This window comes from Capricornis sumatraensis, chromosome 3 (genome assembly GCF_032405125.1).
Source record: "Capricornis sumatraensis isolate serow.1 chromosome 3, serow.2, whole genome shotgun sequence".
Lineage (NCBI taxonomy): Eukaryota > Metazoa > Chordata > Mammalia > Artiodactyla > Bovidae > Capricornis > Capricornis sumatraensis.
The window spans coordinates 179,379,714-179,402,822 of NC_091071.1; the positions used below are offsets into that span (position 1 = coordinate 179,379,714).

The 23,109-nt window shown below is 58.7% G+C and overlaps 1 protein-coding gene across 7 annotated transcripts in view; it reads right to left on the minus strand.

Annotated features, from left to right (window-relative positions):
• ARHGEF10L (Rho guanine nucleotide exchange factor 10 like) overlaps window positions 1-23,109 on the minus strand; it is a 147,792-nt gene that overhangs the window by 119,622 nt on the left and 5,061 nt on the right. For 6 of the 7 annotated variants that reach the window (XM_068966884.1, XM_068966881.1, XM_068966879.1 and 3 more), the window contains exon 1: window positions 7-339. In XM_068966884.1, the coding sequence (XP_068822985.1) occupies window positions 7-40 (34 nt within the window). In that variant the 5' untranslated portion in view covers window positions 41-339. Of the gene's footprint in view, window positions 1-6; window positions 340-23,109 lie in introns of those variants that run through there. The other variant, XM_068966878.1, reaches the window with a different exon arrangement.

The window sequence follows — 23,109 nt, forward strand, 5'->3', positions numbered from 1 at the left end:
CCGTACCTGCGGCAGCCTGCGGAGGACGGGAGGAAGCCATCAGATGGGGCCCAGCTCAGACCAGCACTGTCCAGCCGCTCGCCTGTGAAAAGAAGGCCAGGAATCTGATTAGAGGGCGTTCAAGGCCAAAGTTCCAGCCACAGAGAGGGGTCACCGGCTCACGACCGACGGGTGCCTGCCAGCCGGCCGCTCTCAGCCCATTTCCCAGCAGCTTCGGGAGCCCAGGACGGCGCAAGCACGGTGAATCATTAACCCACAGAGAGACCAGCAGCTGCAGGACGGCCACCCACCACCCGGCCCAGGCCTCCCTGTGCCCAGCCCACGCCGCCAAGCTGGGCTCGCAGGTGGCCCCTCTGGCCAGCAGGGGAGCTCCAGCCTCGGATGCCAGGATCGTGCTCAGCCCCCGCGTTCCAGAACCGGATCAGCCTGAAGGGTCACAGGCGTGGGCCGGACGCTTCCTGCGCCTGGCTGCCTGGTCACCATGGGTGCCCCAGAGCCACCCCCGCCCCACGGGCCCCACCGAAGGCCGTCCACTCTCTCTCGTCTCCCCCTGTGCTGCCCCCGAGCTTGGCCGGTGGGCACGTGGGTGTGAGGGAAGGAAAGGGCTTCGTGGACGCAGGTGGCTCCAGATCGGGGCGGACCCCAAGTGCTCGGAGCAGGGGGCAGTATCTCCAGGCCTGACAGTGGAGGAGCCCGCCACCGAGCCGCCAGAGCCTCCTCTGGGCTTCCTGGGCCCTGGAGCAACCTTGCCAGGCGTGCCCCGCCCGAGCTCTCCCCACTCCCTCTCTGCACCCCTGAGTCTGAGCTGGGGGCACTTTGTCTAGAAGTCCCTGAGGAGGAGGGGCTCAACCCTGGAGGGAAAGCTCCAAACCCTCCTTTTTAATCAGTGCCTGCTGCAGACTGGCTGCCTGCCTATTTTCCTTTCCAACCCTAAAGCCTCTGTTTACAATAGCTGGCTTTCTAAATAAAAATAGAATGCACATAAATAGCAATTGATTAATAATAGCAAACATCTATGCAGTGCCTACTATACCTCAGACCTTATTCTGAGCGCTTTACAAATATTAATATCTATTCATCCAAATTAGGACAAAAATGAGGCCCAGAGGGGATAAGTGAAGTAGCCCAAGATCACACAGCTGGTGACCGGCAGAGCCAGGGCATGAATCCAGTCCATGGAGCCCCGCGTGTGCTCATTATATAACCACCGTGTCCACTGTCTCTCAAAGTCCAAACAACACAGAGGCTGAGGCTGTACAATGGAAGTCAGTCTCTCAGACTCCCCAGGAGTGACCGCCGTTACACGTTTCTGTGAATCCTTCCGGAACTATGCCGTGTGTGCACCAGCCTGTCCATCTGTGCAGATGCCTTGCTTCATACAGAAGGAAGCACACTGCACCTTCCCTGTGGTACAACCACTTTTTTCAAAACTCAAGTTTAGTTTATTTACGGCTTCTCCGGCGTCACTAGGGGTAAAGAACCCGGCTGCTAATGCAGGAGACTTAAGAGACGTGGGCTCGATCCCCGGGTCGGGAAGATGCCCTGGAGGAGGAAATGGCAACCCACTCCAGTGTTCTTGCCTGGAGAATCCCACGGACAGAGGAGCCTGGCGGGCTACCGTCCATGGGATTGCAAAGAGTCGGACACGACTGAAGCGGCTTAGCACACACACGGTCTATTCACGATGCTCCGGTGTGCAGCAAAGTGACTCAGGCACACGTGTGTGTGCACACACACACACATATCTATTCGTTTCCAGATTCTCTCCATTATAGGTTTTTGCACAATATCGAATGGGTCCCTGTGCTATACAGACTGTTTATGTATTTAATACACGTGCGTGCACGTAGGTCAATTCAGTGGGGTCCAGCTCTTGGCGATCCACAGACTGTGACCCACCAGGCTCCTCTGTCCATGGGATTCTCCAGGCAAGAGTACTGGAGCGGGTAGCCATTTTCTCCTCCAGGGGATCTTCCCAACCCGGGGATCGAACCGGCGCCTCTTGCGTTGTCCTCTGCGCGCAGGCGGACTCTTTGCCCCTGAGCCACGGGCAAGCCCCTTTTACACACAGTAGCGCGTCAGTCTCAAACCCCTGATCTAGCCGTCCACCCCCGCTTTCCCCTTTGATAACTGTAAGTTTGCCGTCTACGTCTGTTTTGTTAAAAAATTCATTTGTGTCAGTTTTTTAAGACTTCACATGAGTGACACGACATACTTGTCTTTCCCTGTCTGGTTTACTTCCCTCAGCAGCTCCTCCTTTTTGGCCACGTGCAGTATGTGGGGACCTATCAGGAGCCCCCCAACCAGGGACTGAACCCGCAACCGCCGCAGGGGGACGGCAGACTCGACCAATGCGTCGCCCAGGAGCCCTAGCAACTGCTGCTTCTGCTGGAGAAGCTCCAGGGTCACTTCGGAACAGCAGGCGCATCGGCATCGGTCTCGCATCTTAATGCCTGCAGAGTGCTGGGGGCGGTGTCTCCCGCGACTGACATAATCCCGGAGGGGACGCCGAGGTTGTTTCCAGGCTTTGATGCTATAAACTGTTCTCCACACACCTGGCCTTGAGCCATGGATGCATGAACCTGTGGCGCACCCTCCTAGGCGGGATGGGCTGGGTCAGAGAATTGCACTTTCCATTCTGATTAAAAGCCAACTGCTTTCCACAAAGTGCGTGACTGCGTCTTTCAGTCCCACGCTGAAAACTCTCAGCAAAGGATTGGGGAAGATTTAAGAGATGTGGGCTCGATCCCTGGGTTGGGAAGATGCCCTGGAGGAGGAAATGGCAACCCACTCCAGTGTTCTTGCCTGGGAAAGTCCATGGGCAGAGGAGCCTGGCGGGCTACCGTCTATAAGGTCGCAAACAGTCGGACACGACTGAAGCGACCTAGCACACAGCCCAAGGCGCAATGATTAACTCGAGTAGCCAAACAGACATCTGTTTTCACTTCTCTCTTCCCCAGGCAAGGACACACGCCACCAAGCCCCCATCACACCCAGAGCCCGCGGCGACCGTTCTGTGCGTGTGTGCCAGGGCTCAGGGCGAGCGAGTGAGGAGGGCAGGCTCAAGCAGCCAGGGGCCCTGTGAGAGACCCTCCTGGCACAGCAGTCAGCACAGAGTTCAAGGCTAGCTACCTGATACCGCCTAGGCCCCACTGCTCAGGGGCTATCATACTCGGATGAGCTATTTAACACCACCTCTGGGCCTCAGTTTATTCATCTGCAAAATGGGGATTAAAAAGGACCGACTTCGTGGGGTCCTCAAGAAAATTAAGAGTAAATACAGGTTACACTCTTGGAAGGGTCCTTGGGACCCACCATTCTTCGGCTGTCATTAGCATCCAGGGCACAGGCTGTGACAACTAAGCTCTGCCTTGGGACCCAGCCTGGAAGTGTCTTCCCCACTGGCAGGTGAGCTGAGCCTCAGTGTCCTCGTCTATAAAGTTGGGGTCCTGGTGCCTCACCCACGGGACTCCCAGCAGCACCCGAGCTCAGCCTCAGAGCCCTGGCAGTCTCGGTCGGTGCCAAGATGCCCGTTCTTGATGTCACCACCAAAACAGAACCAGTGACTGGGACCACGTGTCTGGATTCCACACCCCAGGAGCACAAGAGACCCTGGAGGAGGCTCGGGGGGAACCCGAGGGCTTCAAGCTGCGGGGACCTGGGCGAAGTCAGACCCATCTACAGGCGGGGTTCCACCTCATCTGCGCGGTGGGACCTCAGGCCTCCCCTTGGCTCCCCAGGGCTTCGGGCTACATCTCCGTAAAGTGGGCAGGACAGCCCCCGCTCAGAGGACGCCACAGGCTGGCAGGGCCAGGAGCGGGGCATGGGTGTGAGCGTGTGGAAGAAGCAGGTGGGGCTGCTTGACTAGTGCCTTGCTTAGTTTCTTCAAGGTCTCCCCTGAGCTGCGCGTGGCCTGGAAGCTTCAGGGAGGGAGGCTGAGCCAGGAGAAATGTGCTGTGATGCCCCTAAAACGAGCCTCTCTCTGAAAAGCGACCCAGAACCTTCCTGCCGGCTGGTCTCTGGCAGAAGAGGCGGCCTGGCTGGGGAGGGAAGTCGACTGAAAACCAAGAGTGGCTCGGATGGCCCACATCCAGGGGTTCCCCTAAAGCGCAGGGAGGGTGGGGCAGGGGGAAGTGCACCAAGGGGCGTGAGCAGTGCTCACTAGGGTGCAGGGCTCCGCAGGCTTCCTCCCCACTCTCCGTCCGTTCTTCTGAAGTTTGGAGCTCTTCTACAGCGAGCATTACAAGCAGGGAAGATGAAGATAAGCGTTCTCATTTTTTAAAGATTTTTTTGATGTGGACCATTTTTAAAGTCCATTGAATTTGTTACAGTATTGCTTCTCTTTCACGTTTTGGTGTTTTGACCGTGAGCATCTCGGCTCTGAGCTCCCTGACCAGGGATCAGGCCCCCAGCCCCCGCCATGGAAGCCAAAGTGCTAACCACTGGGCTGCCAGGGACGCCCCAAGCATTCTCATTTTCAGAAAGGCTAAATAACATCACAGGTCGGAGCAGACAGTGGCCTCAAGGTGGCGCGGAAAGGGTGGAACCCATTGGTGGATCAGAGGTCACACCCCAGCTCCGCCACTCGCCACCGTTACAATCTAGCCTCTCCCCCCTGCCCGCCCCGCGGAGACCTGCGCCCCTGACCCCGGGGCTGCGGCGCTCGTGGGTGTAGCTCTCGGTGCTCCTGGCCACCGTCGCCATGGTGCCGTTCACAGCCCTCCGCGTGGGTGGGCGGGTCAGAGGAGACTTTCTGCTCTTGGGGGTCATCGCTCTCTCAAAACGGCCGCCAGCACTGGACAGGCACGCAGACCGCCCTGCACACGGCGCTTTCTGGCGGCGCCGCACAGCACGGCCAGAAGCAGGCTGTGCTTTGTTGATATTTGTTTTGTTTGTTAATATTTTCATTGGCTGCACCGGGTCTCTGTTGCAGCACCAGGATCTTTAGTTTCAGCACGTGGGATCCAGCTCCCTGACCAGGGATCAAGCCTGGGGCCCTGCATTGGGAACTTGGAGTCTTAGCCCTTGGACCGCCAGAGAAGCCACCAGGCAGCGCTTCTCAAGCTCATTCAGGCAGAGAGAGAAGCAAAGGGCCAGCCCGGCTCCGGGTGTGCCCACCAAGCAGGTCAGGTTCAGCGACCGGAACCCCGAGAGCAGCCGCGTTCACACTTGCCTCCACCCTCAACAGCCCTGCTCGCCACAGCAGGTGTCTCCCAGGCTCTAATTTAAGCAAAGCCTCGTCAGCCTGCCCTTCCTCTAGAGTTCAAGGTCCATCCAACCCAGAGGCCCAGCAGGAAGTCATCCTCTGGGCTGCCTGCACTGGGCCCTGCTCATTAGCTCTTGAAACTGGCCGTGCGTGCTAAGTCGCTCAGTCGTGTCCAGCTCTGCGACCCCACGGACTGTAGCCCGCCAGGCTCCTCTGTCCATGGGATTCTCCAGGCCAGAATACTGGAGGGGGTTGCCATGCCCTCCTCCAGGGGCTCTTCTCGACCCAGGGTAGAACTCAGGTCTCTAACGTCTCTGCACCGGCAGGCGGGTTCTGTAGCACTGGGCCATCTCCCACCTCCCACTCCAGTCCACTCGCCCGAATGAGGCCGAGAGAAACATATAAGCAAGCCTCTCTGATCGTCACAAATCAGGCCAGGAGGGTGATGACCGGGAAGGCTGGACGCTGGAGGGAGAGTGCAGCTGGGGAGGGGAGGGTGGGCTGCAGACTCTCCAGAGGAAGGGGAGACGCCAGCCCGTCCTACAGAGCCAAACAAGGGCCAGGCTCTGGCCTGGCCTCCCCGCCAACTCTGGCCTCAGAGGCACCGGGTCCATCTCCTGGAAGCCAGGAAGAAAGTGCTGGACCAGAGGTGAGACTGGGATGGGATGGGAGGGCCCTGCTGCAGCCACACCCTCCAGGGGCCATGCTTGCTTTCAGCCCTTGTCAGCTGTGAGCTTGGCCCACCCCCTACTCTGCCGTCACAGTTACTGTCCCGAAGTACACACCCTCAGGCTCTTCCCTGTCGCCTCAAAATGAAACCCAACTCCCCCTGCTCCCCTCTCCCCACCGCCCCCCACCCCCTACCACCCCCCCACCCCCCACCCCCCCCACCCCCCACCCCCCCACCACCCCCACCACCACGCCCCCACCCGCCAACTCCCAGCCAACTCAGCAGCTCCCAGGCCTGGCCTGAGCGCTCCAGCTTCAGGCTCATCCCTGAGCCCACTTGTTCTGTGTCTCCGGGTCTTTGCTCGGTCTGTTTATTCCCTCCAGTGAGATCTCTCAGAGCCAATAGGCAAACTCCTACTCAACCTTTAAAACCCAGACTCTGCTCCTCTGCGAGGCCTCCGCAGACTCATCTTATGCAGTGGTTCCCAAGCTTGGTTTAGAAAAATACCTGTGCGTGTTGCTGGGGGAGGGGGTACTTCCCTGGAGGTCCAGCGGTTGAGTCCGCCTGCCAAGGCAGGAGACACAGGTTTGATCCCCAGCCCAGGAAAATTCCACATACCTCGAGGCAACTGCCCCTGGACCACGACTCCTGAGCCCACTCACCGAAGCCCAGCTCAGCCACAGCTTCTGAGCCCACACGCCCCAGAGTCCATGCACCACGGCAAGGAGACGCCTGGGGGCCGCAGCGACGAGCCCCAGTCCACCACGCCAGAGAAGGCCCGCACACGGCAGCGGAGACCAGCACGGTCACAGTAATTTTCTAAAGGACACTGAGAAGGCCTGTTGCAGGGGGCACTGCCCTGGTGGTCCGGCAGGTAAGACTCCACGCTTCAAAGGCAGGGGCTGAGGGTCAGAGAACCAGGCCCCCACGTGCCGCGTGGTGTGGCCAGAAAGCCCCCAGCCCTGCGCTCCGGCTCGCAGTCCTGAACTGGGAGCTCACGTGTGCCGCCAGAGAAAGGCTGTTTCCAAGGAGCACAGTTGACCGTGGGACGCCTGCTGCCCTGTCGGAACTGTCTCCCTGTCTAGGCTGGCCGCTTCCTTTCCTCTCAGGGGCTGCAGCAGGGCCTGCAAACAGGCCACTGTGGAGACGCACTCACTGAACAGAGCCGAGGACCTGCATCTGCCCAGGGCACCTCACCAAGGAGCCCGGGGGCTGGGGCGCCCCTGCCCCGGGAGAGGGCCACGGCCTGGCAGGCGACCTCCGCTCCCCCAGGGGTCCTCTGCCCAGAAGGACCAGGGCCGGGAGGATGACGCACGCAGCTCCCCCAGCTGCAGGGCGCTGGCTCACGGGGGCTCTGGAGAGACAGGGGCTTAGCCGAGAAAACACCGGCGGGGCGACAGCAAGGACACGTCCAGGGCTCAGAGCCCCGGACAGAGCGCGATGAGATGCGTGGACCGCGCTCCGCTGAGGCCGCAGAGACCAGCTCCAGACACTGAACCTGCAGCTTGCCCTTCCGGCTAGACCCAGGCAGGCACTCACCCTCTGCTTCTCGTCGCCCGTCAGACGCCAGTCCAGGAGGAGAGACGTCTGACGGCGCCCGAGGGGCCTTCACAGACTTCAGGCCCCTTCCCGGGGCTCCACTGCCCCGTCCTGCTGATCGCTCCACGGAGGCCAGGCTGCCCAAACGCAAGAACGCCCGGCCTGACCTCCGGGACCCTTGCCACCCATGAGATCAAACAGCGATCGCCTTGGAAGTGGTCATCGTGGGTATCTCCTGAGCTCTGCCGTGCACCAGACTCCCTGCCCAACTGGGCTCCCACAACAGGCAAGGAAAAGGGGGCAGAGAGACAGATGCTCTGAGCCGAGTCCCTGGGCTGTGCGCGGGGAGGCGCAGGGCGGCTCTCACGGGAGAGCAGCGCGGACTGGGCGTCACGGAGACGGACTGTGGCTGAGGGCAGGGGTGACGGACAGGAGCCTCAAGTGCTGGAGGCTCAGCAGCGCCAGCTCCGCTCCCTGCCCGCTGGGCACCAGGCCGCTCAGTGGGCTTCCTGCCGCGGGCAGGGGTGAGGCTGGCCAGTGGCTGGGCCTCGGACAATGGAGGCCCTGTCTCGGCCCCGGGTGAGCGTCCCCTCTCCCTGCACTGACCTCCTGGGCGCGCTCCGGGTCCAGGATCCCCAGGCAGGACCGGTGGGGGGCAGTTCCCCTCCACAGCCACCCAAAGGGGGCCACCGGGCAGAGGATCGCACCAGGCCCCTGGCGGCAGGGACTCGTGGGGGCTGTTGCTAGGAAACCAGAGCCAGCACAGCCCCCAGAACAGCCCCTCCCCTTCTTTCTCCCCTTCTTTCTCCCCTTCCTCCTCCTCCAGGCACCCCCCCACCTCTGCCTCCAGCACATTAACCCCTTCGTCCCCAGCAAGCCAGTCCAGGCAGGAGGCCCCAGGCTAAAGGGCCAGGAGAAAAACTGCCGATCGGAGCCTTCTGGGTCCCTGGTCACATCCTGGGCGGCCCACGCGATGGACCCGCACACACACATGGAAGCATGGACTCTGCACCACCCTTTCACCTTTCTGCGCCTCAGTTTCCCCACCCAAAGCCCACCTCGCGGGCAATGCAGTACCAGCGTGGCTCTAGAATATCATACCGTCAGCAGAGCATTTCCAGGCTGGAAAAAGTGAATAGCCAAAGCCACTCAGTCGTGTCTGAGTCTTTGTGACCCCAGGGACTATACAGTCCACGGGATTCTCCAGGCCAGAACACTGGAGTGGGCAGCCTTTCTCTTCTCCAGGGGATCCTCGGGACCCAGGGATCAGACGCAGGTCTCCCTCACTGTGGACGGATTCTTTACCATCTGAGCCACCAGGGAAGACCAAAAGGTCTTTCTCATGGATGGGGAAGCTGAGGTTCAGACTGGGGAAGTAACTTTCCCGAAGTCGCCCAGGAAACACGAGGTGGGACCAGGAAGCGGAGGGGACTGACTCCAGGCCTCCAGTCTGGGTCTGTCTGACTCCAAGCTAACAGAACTGGACGTGGCGAAGGATCGATGGTCCAAGCTGCAGAAAGGGCCAAGGACCTCCAGATACTGGGCCACTTGGAGCCTTAGCCACTGGCCCACCAGGAACATCCCATTTCTATGGTTTTAAAGACCACCTCTACGGTCACACTGCCAGCCTGACCTCCCCAGGAGCTCCAGACTTCTGCCCAGAAGTGCGCCTACTCAGCATGTGCGTTCCAGGGTCGACACCTGCCTTCCTTGCTCCCAAGCGTCCCAGCTCAGCTGGCGGCAGTTCCAGCCTGCCGCGGGCGTGGGCTGAACCCCTCGGGCCCAGCCCTGGCTCCTCTGCCCCTCACACCTGCGTGCCTCCCATCCACCAACCTCGGTGGCTCTGCCTTCCCGATGCGTCCAGAATCTGACCACTCCTGGCCACTCCCCCTTCCACCACCCCCTCCAAAGCACCATCACCTTGAGGGCCATCAGCACAGCCCCTGACGGGCCTCCTGCTCCCCCTTCACCCCTCGCCCGACACACTCTGTTCCCAACCAGCAGCCGAGTCACTCCTCTGCTCAAACCCTCAAATGCCTACTTCATTCACGGTGGAAACCGGACTCCTCACCCTGGCCTACAAGACCCCACCTGATGAGTCCCTCCCCGCCCTCCCTGACTGAAAACCCTACTTCTCTCCACAGCTTTTCCTCCAGAGTCACCAGGGCCACGTGCAGGCTCTCGCACGCCCTACCTCAGGGCGTCCGCGCTGACGGCTTTGCTTGCTTGTTCCTGGCTGTGCCGGGTCCCCACTGCCGCCTGGATCGCCTCTGCCCTGCAGTGTGCGGGCTGCCCACTGGGGTGGCTTCCCTTGTGCAGCATGCGCGCCAGGGTGTACGGGCTCAGCAGCTGTAGTCCCGGGCTCCGGGCACAGGCCCATCGTCGTGGGGCCCAGGCTTCCTTGCTCCGTGGCACGTGGGATCTTCCCGGTCCAGGGAGCAGACTGGTGTCTCCTACATTGGCAGGTGGGTCCCTAACCACTGGACCACCAGCAGCCCTGCCCCGGCTGGCTGCTCTGCCCGAAACACTCTTCCGCAGTCACACCCAGGAGCACCTCCTGCACCGCGTCGGGGCTCTGCTCCAAAGCCGCTGTCAGAGGCCCTCCAAGCACCCGCTTCTCCAACAGCACACGCGTGCCCACAGCACACCGTGTCCTCGGCCTCTGCCCTCCTCGTCTTCGTGGTATTTAACCCTCCAGGCGTCTATACATCCAGCTGCTTGCACTGACCAAAACGTGACGTCATCGTTCACACCCACCGCTCTATCCACGGCCCTGGAGCAGCGTCTGGCACACAGCAGACCTCGACACACACTTTCTCGTGAGTGAGGGAAGGCCAGTCCACACCAGCCCCGAGGCCTGCCCCACCTCCACCCTCAGGGGCGGGAAGGAGGCAGCCGAGGCCCAGGGGCCCGCACGCCAGGCCCGGCAGAACCCAGCCTCAGCCAGGACGGCCCCTCCCAGAGAACTGCACAGACTCAGGGCCAAGCCATGAAGGAGGCGGCTCCCCAAAACCCACCTGGGAAGAGCCCCGGGCGGTGATCAGAGGAGGGGTGCAGTGGGCGGGACCATTGTTACCAACTCGCTCCCCAAAGACCAGGTTCTTGCTCCGGTGAGTCCAGAGCACGTGGCTGGGAGAGGGGACGGGACCCTGAGGCGGCCGTGGCTGCAGCCCTCGGCTGCTCTGGCGGGCAGGTGAGGGACCCTGGCACACGCCCGGCTCTCCCGCGAAGGGTCACACAGCCCCCACGGGCAGTCTGCCTGCGTGGAGGGAGCCTCCCGGTAGCGGCCCACAGGGGTCCACCCTGGCTCCAGCCTCCTCTTCTGCCCCAAGCTCTGCCTCCCTCGGCGAAGAGGCTGTCACTTTATCCCAGAGAGAGCTCTGGGCAGGAAGAAATAACTCGTGCAGAACTCGGAGCTAAAAAATAGCTCAGCCCACCCCAGCAAAGCGGCAAGGCGAGGCAAGCTGTCTGGGCAGCATCTGGGGTCTCCTGAAATGCCCCGTGCGGAGCTCCAGGGGACCCAGAGGCCTCAGCCCCAAGGCGCAGCACTGAGATTCAAGCCGCCCCTTTAACTGTGTGCCACAGCCTCCCGCAGGGAAGACGTGAGTGTGTTCCAGGAGCTCCCTGTCCTCCGCACCTGCCAGGGAGGGACAGAAAAGCTCTAAAGGGGGCGGGGCACCCACAAGGGACGGAATCAGCCCATTTTACAGAGGAAGAAACTGAGGCTTAGGGACGGAAAGAGATCCATTCACAGTCAAGGTCATCAGAGGCCGATCCGTGATGAAGCCCCAGGTGGAGACGTCCGGCCACGTCTGTCCCCTGTAGCGGCTGCCTCTTCCTCAACAGACCAAGGGATCCATCGCCACACACCCCTGCGGTGAACGTCTCGCCTCCCAGAGGCTGCCTGGGGCTCAGGGCAGAGAGCAGAGGAGGCTGGGCTGGAGGAGCTCGGCGGGAAAGGAGGTGGTTTCAACCGTGAAACAGATTGGCCCTGAAGCCTGCTGTCCTGGGAGGGAGTCAAAGCCCGGACTCTGACCCCGGGGCGGGGGGGGGGGGGGGGGGGGTACCGTCCCAAACACCAGTCCTCTCGTTTTCAGCTTTGAGCACAGCCGTGCGGTGCTCAGCAGGCCTGTGACTGGACCCCTAGGGGGCGGGGCAGCTCAGACGCTGCCGGTAGCCCGCAGCCCGCCCCGCAGAGGATGCCTGTGCCCCTCCTCACAGCCCTTGGCGCGGGGCGCCGCGCGAGCTCCGAGCCCGCCCACTGCCCAGTGGGAGTCTGATCCACTGAACCACCCGGAAGTCCCCGGCAGGACAGCGGCCGGCCCGTCACTTCCTCACTATGACAGAGATGCTACTCCACCAGTCTCTCCCTGGTTCCTCTCCCACAGGAAAACTCTAAAGATCCCACTGCACAGGGCTTTCATAAGGATTGAATGAGATATCCCTGGTGGCTCAGACAGTAAAGAATCCAGCTACAATGCAGGAGACCCAGGTTCAATCCCTGGGTCGGGAAGATCCCCTGGAGGAGGGCATGGCGGCCCACTCCAGTACTCTTGCCTGGAAAATCCCACGGACAGAGGAGCCTGGTGGGCTACACTCCACGGGGTCGCAAAGAGTCAGACACGACTGAGCGACTTCACTCACTCACTCACCCACTCCAGTACTCTTGCCTGGAAAATCCCATGGACGGAGGAGCCAGGCAGGCTATAGTCCATGGGGTCGCAAAGAGTCAGACAATACTGAGCGACTAACACTTTAACAGTAACTGAGATAATAATTCACATAAAATGCCTTGAGGAGAGCCTGGAACTCAGTAGGTGCTCAACAAATGTTTGTTGAGTGAATGAATGAGCACCTCCCTCTAACTGGCCAGCAGCCCCATTTACAAGGAAGGGGTCCCAGGCAGAGCTGAGTGGTCCCCGGGCCCTCCCCATCACTGTCATCGGGAGCCTTCCTGGGCCAGTGAGAGCCAGATGAGAAGGGGGCAGCCCCTCTCGCAGCGTCTGACTGGGCCATGACCCCACTGAGAGCCAGGGCTGCCCACTGACGGGCTCAGGGACTGCTGGGCCCGGCCTGAGGCGAATACTCGGCTCCACGGAGTTTCCACCTGCGACCTGCCCCCTTCAAAGTCAAGACTCCAGGGGCTTCCCTGGTGCCCCAGTGGTTAAGAAAGCCTCTGCTCCCAGGGCCGGGGGGCCCGGGCTCGATCCCCAGTCAGGGACTTAGATGCTGTGCATTGCAGTGCAGATCCTGGGTGTTTCAGCAAAGACCCTGTGTGCTGAGACTAACACCAGGCACAGCCAAACAGAAAAGGTCCAGATTCCAGAAAGAGAGGTCGCAGCCAGGGAAGAAGAAGACGCAGCGGCGCTGAGTCTCCTCAGCTGGGGCAAAACACGGCGACCTCCAGGACCCAGTGTGCGGCGCCAGGGAGACAGTCCAGCCACCTGGACGCTGGCCTTATGCAAAGCCCCCGGCCTGCAGAGAGACGCACATACCAGGCTGCTTTCCTTGCTCGAACCCAAATGCTAAACTCAGGGAGAGCAAGCCCCCTCCAGGCAACAAGCTCACAGTGACTCCCCCCGCCACGGCTGCCCATGCCTGTCACTTGACACCATATCAGGAGCTTCCTCAACTGACCTGTGGGAAGAGACAGACCTGGGAAGGCAAGATCCAGCGCTCTCCTCCCTGCTTGCAGCCAGCAGACCGAACAGGCGCTCCACAGTGCCACACTGGCGTGGGCTGGGGGATGGACGGTGGATGCCAGCACAGACGCCTGTGCACTCCCTGCCTAGGCTGAGCCCCTCGCCAGGTTCACCTGAGGTCTGTCCTGTGGCCAAGGTCTCAGTCAGGGGCGGAGACAGCATCTCCTTTCCCATGAGAAGGCAAGCCGGGAAGAGAGTGATGAAGGGTCCCCCTTCCTCGTGTGTGCCCCACACAGGAGACCTCTCTCCAGGCCCCGTGCCCTCCTCTGGGGACCTAACAGTGTTCAAGGGCAGGGCTGGAAACCAGGCTTCTCTTTTCAGCCTAGCTGGGTCTTTGTTGTGACTTAGGTGCCCCGAGGCAGGTGGGATCTTAGTTCCCTAACAAGCGTTCCCTGCACTGGGAGGCGGATGCTTAGCCACTGGACCACCAGGGACATTCCCAGGAAAGCCAGGCTTTATCTCCTGGATCCACCCAACAGTGTCTCCTAATCATTCCACAAAAACTGACCCAGCACGACCGCATGCCAGGTGCCACGAAGGTTCTGGGAACTCGGTTCCTGCCTCCCTGAAGTCCACAAACCCCACAGGCAGGCAGATGCTTAACAGTCACATAAATCCATCACTGTGGGCTTCCCTGATGGTGCAGCAAGCAAAGAACCTGCCTGCAAAGCGGGAGACCCAAGAGATGCAGGTTCAACCCCTGGGTGGAAAAGATCCCCTGGAGGAAAATGGCAACCACTCCAGTATTCTTCCTGAAAAACCCCATGGACACGGGAGCCGGGCGGGATGTAGTCTGTGGGGTCGCAAAGACCGACACGTACGCACATGAATCCGTCGTTAAAAACCAGGGTGTGCGCTGCGGGGTGGAGGAGAACACCAGGGCTTAACTGAGACCTCACTCCAGGCCCGTGTGATAAAAAGGACATCTCTTTTGGGTGTTAGTTCTAAAAGGTCTTGTAGGTCTTCGCAGAACCGTCAACTTCAGCTTCTTCAGCATTACTGGTTGGGGCATAGACTTGGATTACCGTGACATTGAATGGTTTGCCTTGGAAACGAACAGAGATCATTCTGTCATTTTTGAGATTGCATCCAGTACTGCATTTTGGACTCTTCTGTTGACCATGATGGCTACTCCATTTCTTCTGAGGGATTCCTGCCCACAGCAGTAGATATAATGGTCATCTGAGTTAAATTCACCCATTCCAGTCCATTTTAGTTCGCTGATTCCTAGAATGTCGACATTCACTCTTGCCATCTCTTGTTTGACCACTTCCAATTTGCCTTGATTCATGGACCTGACATTTCAGGTTCATATGCAATATTGCTCTTTATAGCATCAGACCTTGCTTCTATCACCAGTCACATCCACAGCTGGGTATTGTTTTTGCTTTGTCTCCATCCCTTCATTCTTTCTGGAGTTATTTATCCACTGATCTCCAGTAGCATATTGGGCACCTACTGACCTGGGGAGTTCCTCTTTCAGTATGCTATCATTTTGCCTTTTCATACTGGAGTAACAGGCAAATTTGGCCTTGGAATATGGAATGAAGCAGGGCAAAGACTAATAGAGTTTTGCCAAGAAAATGCACTGGTCATAGCAAACACCCTCTTCCAACAACACAAGAGAAGACTCTACACATGGACATCACCAGATGGTCAACACTGAAATCAGATTGATAATTCTTTGCAGCCAAAGATGGAGAAGCTCTATACAGTCAGCAAAAACAAGACCAGGAGCTGACTGTGGCTCAGATCATGAACTCCTTATTGCCAGATTCAGACTGAAATTGAAGAAAGTAGGGAAAACCACTAGACCATTCAGGTATGACCTAAATCAAATCCCTTATGATTATACAGTAGAAGTGAGAAATAGATTTAAGGGACTAGATCTGATAGACAGAGTGCCTGATGAACTATGGACTGAGGCTTGTGACATTGTACAGGAGACAGGGATCAAGACCATCCCCATGGAAAAGAAATGCAAAAAAAGCAAAATGGCTGTCTGGGGAGGCCTTACTAATAGCTGTGAAAAGAAGAGAGGTAAAAAGCAAAGGAGAATAGGAAAGATATAAGCATCTGAATGCAGAGTTTCAAAGAATAGCAAGGAGAGATAAGAAAGCCTTCCTCAGTGATCAATGCACAGAAATAGAGGAAAACAACAGAATGGGAAAGACTAGAGATCTCTTCAAGAAAATTAGAGATAACAAGGGAACATTCCATGCAAAGATGGGCTCGATAAAGGACAGAAATGGTATGGACCTAACAGAAGCAGAAGGTATTAAGAGGAGGTGGCAAGAATACACAGAAGAACTGTACAAAAAAGATCTTCACGACCCAGATAATCATGATGATGTGATCACTCATCTAGAGCCAGACATCTTGGAAAGTGAAGTCAAGTGGGCCTTAGGATCACTACGAACAAAGATAGTGGAGGTGATGGAATTCCAGTGGAGCTGTTTCAAATCCTGAAAGATGATGCTGTGAAAGTGCTGCACTTGACATGCAGCAAATTTGGAAAACTCAGCTGTGGCCACAGGACTGGAAAAGGTCAGTTTTCATTCCAATCCCAAAGAAAGGCAATGCCAAAGAATGCTCAAACTACCGCATAATTGCACTCATCTCACATGCTAGCAAAGTAATGCTCAAAATTCTCCAAGCCAGGCTTCAGAAATACATGAACCATGAACTTCCAGATGTTCAAGCTGGTTTTAGAAAAGGCAGAGGAACCAGAGATCAAATTGCCAACATCCGCTGGATCATCGAAAAAGCAAGAAAATTCCAGAAAAATATCTATTTCTGCTTTATTGACTATGCCAAAGCCTTTGACTGTGGATCACAATAAACTGTGGAAAATTCTGAAAGAGATGGGAATACCAGACCACCTAACCTGCCTCTTGAGAAATCTGTATGCAGGTCAGGAAGCAACAGTTAGAACCGGACATGGAACAACAGACTGGTTCCAAACAGGAAAGGGAGTACGTCAAGGCTATATATTGTCACCCTGCTTATTTAACTTATATGCAGAGTACATCATGAGAAACGCTGGGCTGAAGGAAGCACAAGCTGGAATCAAGATTTCCAGGAGAAATATCATTAACCTCAGATATGCAGATGACACCACCCTTATGGCAGAAAGTGAAGAGGAGCTAAAAAGCCTCTTGATGAAAGTGAAAGAGGAGAGTGAAAAAGTTGGCTTAAAGCTCAACATTCAGAAAACGAAGATCATGGCATCTGGTCCCATCACTTCATGGGAAATAGATGGGGAAACAGTGGAAACAGTGTCAGACTTTATTTTTGGGGGCTCCAAAATCACTGCAGATGGTGACTACAGCCATGAAATTAAAAGATGCTTACTCCTTGGAAGAAAGTTATGACCAAACTAGATAGCATATTGAAAAGCAGAGACATTACTTTGCCAACAAAAGTCCGTCTGGTCAAGGCTATGGTTTTTCCAGTGGTCATGTATGGATGTGAGAGTTGGACTGTGAAAAAAGCTGAGTGCCGAAGAATTGATGCTTTTGAACTGTGGTGTCGGAGAAGACTCTTGAGAGTCCCTTGGACTGCAAGGAGATCCAACCAGTCCATTCTGAAGGAGACCAGTCCTGGGTGTTCATTGGAAGGACTGATGCTAAAGCTGAAACTCCAATACTTTGGCTACCTCATGCGAAGAGTTGACTCATTGGAAAAGACTCTGATGCTGGGAGGGATTGGGGGCAGGAGGAGAAGGGGACGACCGAGGATGAGATGGCTGGATGGCATCACGGACTTGATGGACGTGAGTCTGAGTGAAGTCCAGGAGTTGGTGATGGACAGGGAGGCCTGGCGTGCTATGATTCATGGGGTTGCAAAGAGTCAGACACGACTGATCAAGCTGAGACTGAGGGCAATAGTCCAACATTCCAATTCAACTCTCCAAGGGTTGATGCTGGTCCCATGAACTCCACGTGGTTACTGGATGGCCTGCCCTACATCGCAGCTGCTCAGAACAGGAGGACCGGGCCTGGCAATGGCCCCGCCCATTTCCCCAGAGGCGGCGAAGCTCACAGCTGCTCCAGCTTCCAAGGGCCCTCCCACCTCCCAACGGATGTTTGGATTTTAAGCCAAACCCAAGGAATACGGGATGTTGTGGGCGCTTTTTTTTTCCTCTTTTGCTTGTTTTGGAGGGAGGCAGTATTGGATTTCAAATTTTCCATTCCATTTGGCTTACACAATTACAGCTTCACGGATCCAGCTAAGGCAGTGCCTCTCCACGGGGATGACTTTGCCCCCCAGGGACATGTGGCAACATCTCGAGGCATTTGCGTTGGCACAGCTGGGAGGGCAGGGGAAGCGAGTGGCATGCAGAGGGCAGAGGCCAGGGATGCTCCGCATAGCCCAGCCCCGCAACAGAGAATCGTCCGGCTCCGGCGTCCACGGGGCCAAGGCAGAAACCCCTGGTCACGGGGCGTCTGGTCAAGTCCTCTGAGGGTCAGAGCAGACCCTGGCCTGTTAATTCTGGGTCACCTTACTGCTATCAGTCACAGGGACACAGAGACCAGTCTCCGCCACCAGTTTCCATGGCGGGTAAGACCAGGCTCCAAGTCTGCAAAGGACCTGCACCGTTTCGTGGATCTCGGGGCAGAGACCACGGCCTGCGTCTCCGTGCGCCTCCACCACCTGGCATGGCATCCGGAACACAGGACGTGGGCAGCGGGCAGGAAGTGGGGAGAGAGGGCAGCCTCTTCAGAGCGAGGACCGTGCCTTACCCATCCCGGGCTCAGCGCCCAGCACTGTTTCTGGTACCTCGCAGCCATCACTGATTTCATGAACAAACCACCAGACGGAGCGCTGTCCCGGGCCAGAGGCGAGGCCCCCCACCCGACCCCCAGCCTCGCCGAGGTGCACGGCTTACTCACCAAGCACCTTCAGCGAGCTGCGTGCAGGTGCAGCCCCGCTGGGCTGGCACGGTGGTGAGAAAGACGGACGCGGCCCCGAGACTCGAAGCTCGTGGACCAGCAGGGGAAGGTGAACCGACTGGGCACCCACGGTCGAAAGCAGACGGGGGGCTTCTGCGGGGGAGACCTGGGGGCCTGGGGGACTCCTGGGAGTGGCCCTGAACACAGACGGGGGGCTGATGGTCCTTGAAACAGTGAGGGAAACCACATACAGTTCATGTCTGCACGCCCTGGAGCAGGAGGGAAGGAGGGAGGGAGGCGGAAGGGGGCTTCCAGGAGTCGGGGGCCCCTCTGCGGCCCCAACTCGCCTCTCTCCAGCGACCTGGCCCAGGAGCTCACCCCTGCAGGCAGAGCTGAGTGGGTGGAATCCAGGGCCCAGGCACTAGGCCCGGCGCCATCAAGGAGCGAGTTCCAGAAGGAGCACCTGACACGCAGTCATTCCTGCTAAGGGCCCAGAGCGACTCCAGGCCCTTCAGTCCTGTGATCACGACAATCTTTATAACAACCTTTCGAGAGAGGAACTTTTAGCACTCCCATTCTACAGATTGGGAAACAGAGGCACAGAGAGGGTAAGAAAAGGGCTTAAGGTCACACAGCCAACACACGGGGGAGCCTGGCTTGGACCCCCGGCCACCTGGTTGCAGGGCTGTGCCTCGAACCCCTGGGACAGTCACACCTTCATCCCTCAGCCTCGAGCAGGCACCCTGCACTGGGCTCCCCTGCTGTCTGGGAAGCACTCAGGTGAGCGGGTGGGACCGGGAGGACCCCACTCGGGGGGCGCTGATGGGACGGGGCCCCCACGGGCAGCACGTCAAGAGGAGAAGCTGGGGGACCGGTGGACAGAGTGCTCCCGCCAAGGCCCCAGCGAGGGGTCTAGCCACGCTGTCCCCAGCAGAGCCTCAATAAGCGGGCCCCTCCCAAGGCAGCAGGACACAAACAGTAAGTCTCGGGTGACATTCTCGCCAGGAACCACCTGGGAGCTGAAGGCAGACAGCTTCAGGGGTTCACCCTCACCCCTTAAGCCCCCAGCCCAGTACCAGAGCAGGCCCCCAGGCAGGGACAGCCGTGACTCAGGCCCCACTGTGCCTGCTGGGTACCAGCCAGCACCCTCCCCTCTGCTGGGGGGAGGACCACCACACATCAGGCAGGACCCCCTCAGGGCAGGCTCCTCGTCCATGGGATTTTCCAGACCAGAATACTGCAGCGGGTTGCCACTTCCTTCTCCGGGGGATCTTCCCGACCCAGGGATCGAACCCAGATCTCACACGTTGCAGGCAGACTCTTTACAGTCCGAGCCACCGGGGTGGTCTCCCGTTAGAAAGGGATGAACCTGCCCTCATTCAGCCCTGGGGAGTTTCCCAGGACAGGCTCCTCCCGGCTGCATGGACACTCATAAGCCGGCCCTCCTTCCGAGTGTCAATTGTTAGGAGGTGTCCCAGGCTGCCATGGTCCCCCTCTTTAGCTCAGCCAACACTTCTTGGGTGCCCACTACATGCCAGGGGGTGAACGGCCTTCGATGTGACCTGGGTCGCACGTCCTCCTCGCCAAGGTCAGGGCACACGCAGGAACACGGCAGGTTCAGCTCACCCTCGGGACGCTGACTCACACTGCCCACGTGCATGGACGAGCGAGGCTGTCCCTCCAGAATTAGGTCCTGCGCTTTCCTGCTCACAAGTGTGAAATCCAAGTGACAGGAATGGACAAGGAAGCCCAGCAACTGCTCTCACTGGCACAGACTCAGACTCGGACTCACTGGACTGCGGAGCTTCTAGTAAAACCAGGAGCTGGGTGAGGGGCTTCACGCGCGCTTCCGGATGGACCAGCCCGGTCCCCACGGGACGGGCCGCTCTCTCTCGAGGCTCCCAGAGCCCCGCGGCTGAGTCTGCTTGCTGCTCTACCCGAAAGGCCTAGCGCCACACCTAGCAGCCAACAGCGGCTCAATGAATGTGGGTGGGACTGAACCAAGCCAGAGAGCGGGGGCTCAGAGAAGCGCAGTGACCTGCCCCAAGTCAGGCAGCTGGAGAACAGAGAGCCCACCACCCTCCGAACGTCCCCAGGTTTGAGCCCAGGCCGTCCAGCAGCCCCCCCAGAACACGTTTCCCGGGGTGAAGCCACTGCCCCTCCAGGCCCCAAGAAAGCATGGGCGAGCACCGCGGGAAACCTTACTAAGGAAAAGCAAAGAAAGGAATACCCAAAGCATGCTGGCGGAGGCAGGGCCAGCCTGTGAGTCACACGGCCCAGAATATCCGGGTCTCAGCCGGCTCTGGGGCAGGCCCGGGGGCCGCGGCCCCAGCAACTGACAGAGCAGTGTCAGGACCCGTGGGCCTTGGGCGAGGGGTCGGGCTGTCTCTGCCACCAACTCCCACCAGCGCAAGACAAGTCACTTCCTCTCCCACGCTCTGACTGTCTGGTCTGGGAGAAGGGCCAAGGGTCTGGGGCTGCTACTGCCCGCGGGGCTGGTGGGGGAGGGCCAAGCCAAAGGCAGCCTCCTGCTCCCTCCTGGACAAAGCTTGACCCACATCCCCCCGTCCCAGTGCGGAGCCACCACCATCCCCAATGCCTGCAGGGCGACCTCACGCTCCGGGGCTGCGAGCCTCACCAGGAAGCTCCTCTCAGACCTGTGGGTCACTCTCAGCCTGAGAAGACTACCCCCTGAGGGCCTGAGGAGGGTGCGCAGCTGAGCACCGACTTTACACCAGGAGCTTTGGGAACAGTCTCACCCCACCCCAACAATGGCCTGATGAGGCACGAGGTATAGTTCCCATCTTTCAGAGGGAGCTGTGGCAGCTAAGCCAGACGAAGGCACTGCCCGTGCTCACAAAGCTAGCAAGACCAGCTCCTGAAGCCCCCACCCTACGTCCTCATTCCTGCTTGCAGGTCAGCTCCCGGGGGACAGGGATGGGGGGCCTGGGTGTCCCCTTTGCACAGGGTCCCCCAGAGAAGGCTTAGGTGATTGGCGGGGCGGTCAGTCCCACAGCCATGCCCAGGCCCCAGAAGAACTCTGTACGTTGCAAAGAAGAGCTCCCTGGGATTCTACCTGCAGAATCACTGCATCCAGGTGTCCTGGGCCCGGCCCTGCCTGCCAGGGAGCCCATGCCAGCCTGCCCCCACCTGGCAAAAGGAGACCCTGAGGCCCCGGCTCAGCGGAGTCAGAGAGCAAACCTCAGCACCGTGGCGTGGCCCCGGAGGAGTGGAGAAACCGCTGGGGGCCCAGTGTGGAAAGCAGGGCTTTGCCGGGAGACCCTCCCGGCCCAGCTCCAGGCCCCCCCGCCCCGGCTGTTCAGACCGAGGCAGACCTCCTGCCTTCGCTGTGCCTCGGTTTCCTCCCCAGACACCGCCGCTGCTGACCGCGGGACAGGAGCGCCAGGCGAGCGCGGTCATGGGGAACGGAGCGCCTGCCCTTTCCCCCGCTGGAGGGTGCTTGCCCATCCCGCCCCTCAGCTGGCGGTCCTCCAGGCAGCCAGCCCAAACAGGTTTTCCCTGGGAGTAGACTCCGTGGTTAATATTCACCTGCTTATGACCCAAATCTTCCAGGGCATCAGGCCTGCCCGAATCACTCAGCCCTGAGAACTCAAACCAAGTGGGGACGTGAAGTGGGAGGGGTAGGGAGCTGGGCCAGGAGGGGTGATGGACCCCAGTCCCTCCAGGCCCCCAGGCCCAGGCTGGTGGGGGAAGGAAGGCCCCTCCCATGACCCTACAGACGAGTGAGAGGCCCTGCCTGCAGCAGCCAGCTCTGAAGACTCCAAGCCCCTCGGATGATGACCCATTTCCAAAAGGCCCCGGAGACCAGTGTGGGCCTGTGAAGGGGAGGCCGGGACCGAGGGAGGCGCCTGCAGACGTGAGACTGACCTGCCTCCCCCCGACCCTTTCTCGGCCTGGAAGCTGTGCCCTGTGTCATCTGCCTCGGACCCGCCCGTCTACATTCTGCACCTTAACACAAACCAACTTCAGGGAAATCTTCCAAGAGGCCCACTGGGGGAGCCAGCCACTCACCCCTCTGAGAGACTAACACTCCAGACTGCAATCATTTGCTTTGTTTTCTGACTCCCCCACCAGACAGTGAGCTCCTTGAGGGCAGAGACAGTGCTTTCTACATCTGTCCTTCCGGTGCCCAGTGCAGCCCTCAGCACATGGGAGAGATTCAAGAGTGATGGGTGGATGGGTAAAGAAACAGGTGGATTAGTAGATCCATGGATGGATGGATGGATGGATGCATGGATGGATGGATGGGTAGATAAAATAACAAGTGAATGAAAAATGATAGGGGTCCACAAGTAGTGACCCAAGACCTCTGGTCTCAGGACTCTGCTTCAATCTGGAATTTACCAGGGAGGCCAGACAGAGGCAGAGACGGTTGGATGGCATCATCGACTCAATGGACATAACTTTGAACAAGCTCAGGGAGATAGGGAAGGACAGGGAAGCCTGGCGTGCTGCAGCCCATGGGTCACAAAGAGTCGGACATGACTGAGCGACGGGACAGCAGCAACAGCCAGCTTTGCCCAGGTGTTAGTCTGACCCAGTCGTTTTCTAGACACGTCTCCCATCTGGCTGAACATCCCTATGCGATGGCTCTGCCCCTTCACCAGGCTGTGGCACACGTGACATGGTGTCCGAGGCCACGTCTGACCTAACAGTTACGTCCTGAACACCTCCCTGGGCCTAGAGTACTGCATCAGAGAATGACAAGCAACTGAAAAAAAGACCTGGAGAGCTTTCTAGACACGGTGACCTCTGATCCCAGCCAAGATCTGCTGGGTTAGAATCGCTAAGGGTTCAGTTCAGTTCCGTTCAGTTCCGTCACTCAGTCGTCTCCGACTCTTTGCGACCCCATGAATCGCAGCACGCCAGGCCTCCCTGTCCATCACCAACTCCCAGAGTTCACTCAGACTCACGTCCATCGAGTCCATGAAGCCATCCAGCCATCTCATCCTCTGTCGTCCCCTTCTCCTTCTGCCCCCAGTCCCTCCCAGCATCAGAGTCTTTTCCAATGAGTCAACTCTTCGCATGAGGTGGCCAAAGTACTGGAGCTTCAGCTTTAGCATCATTCCTTCCAAA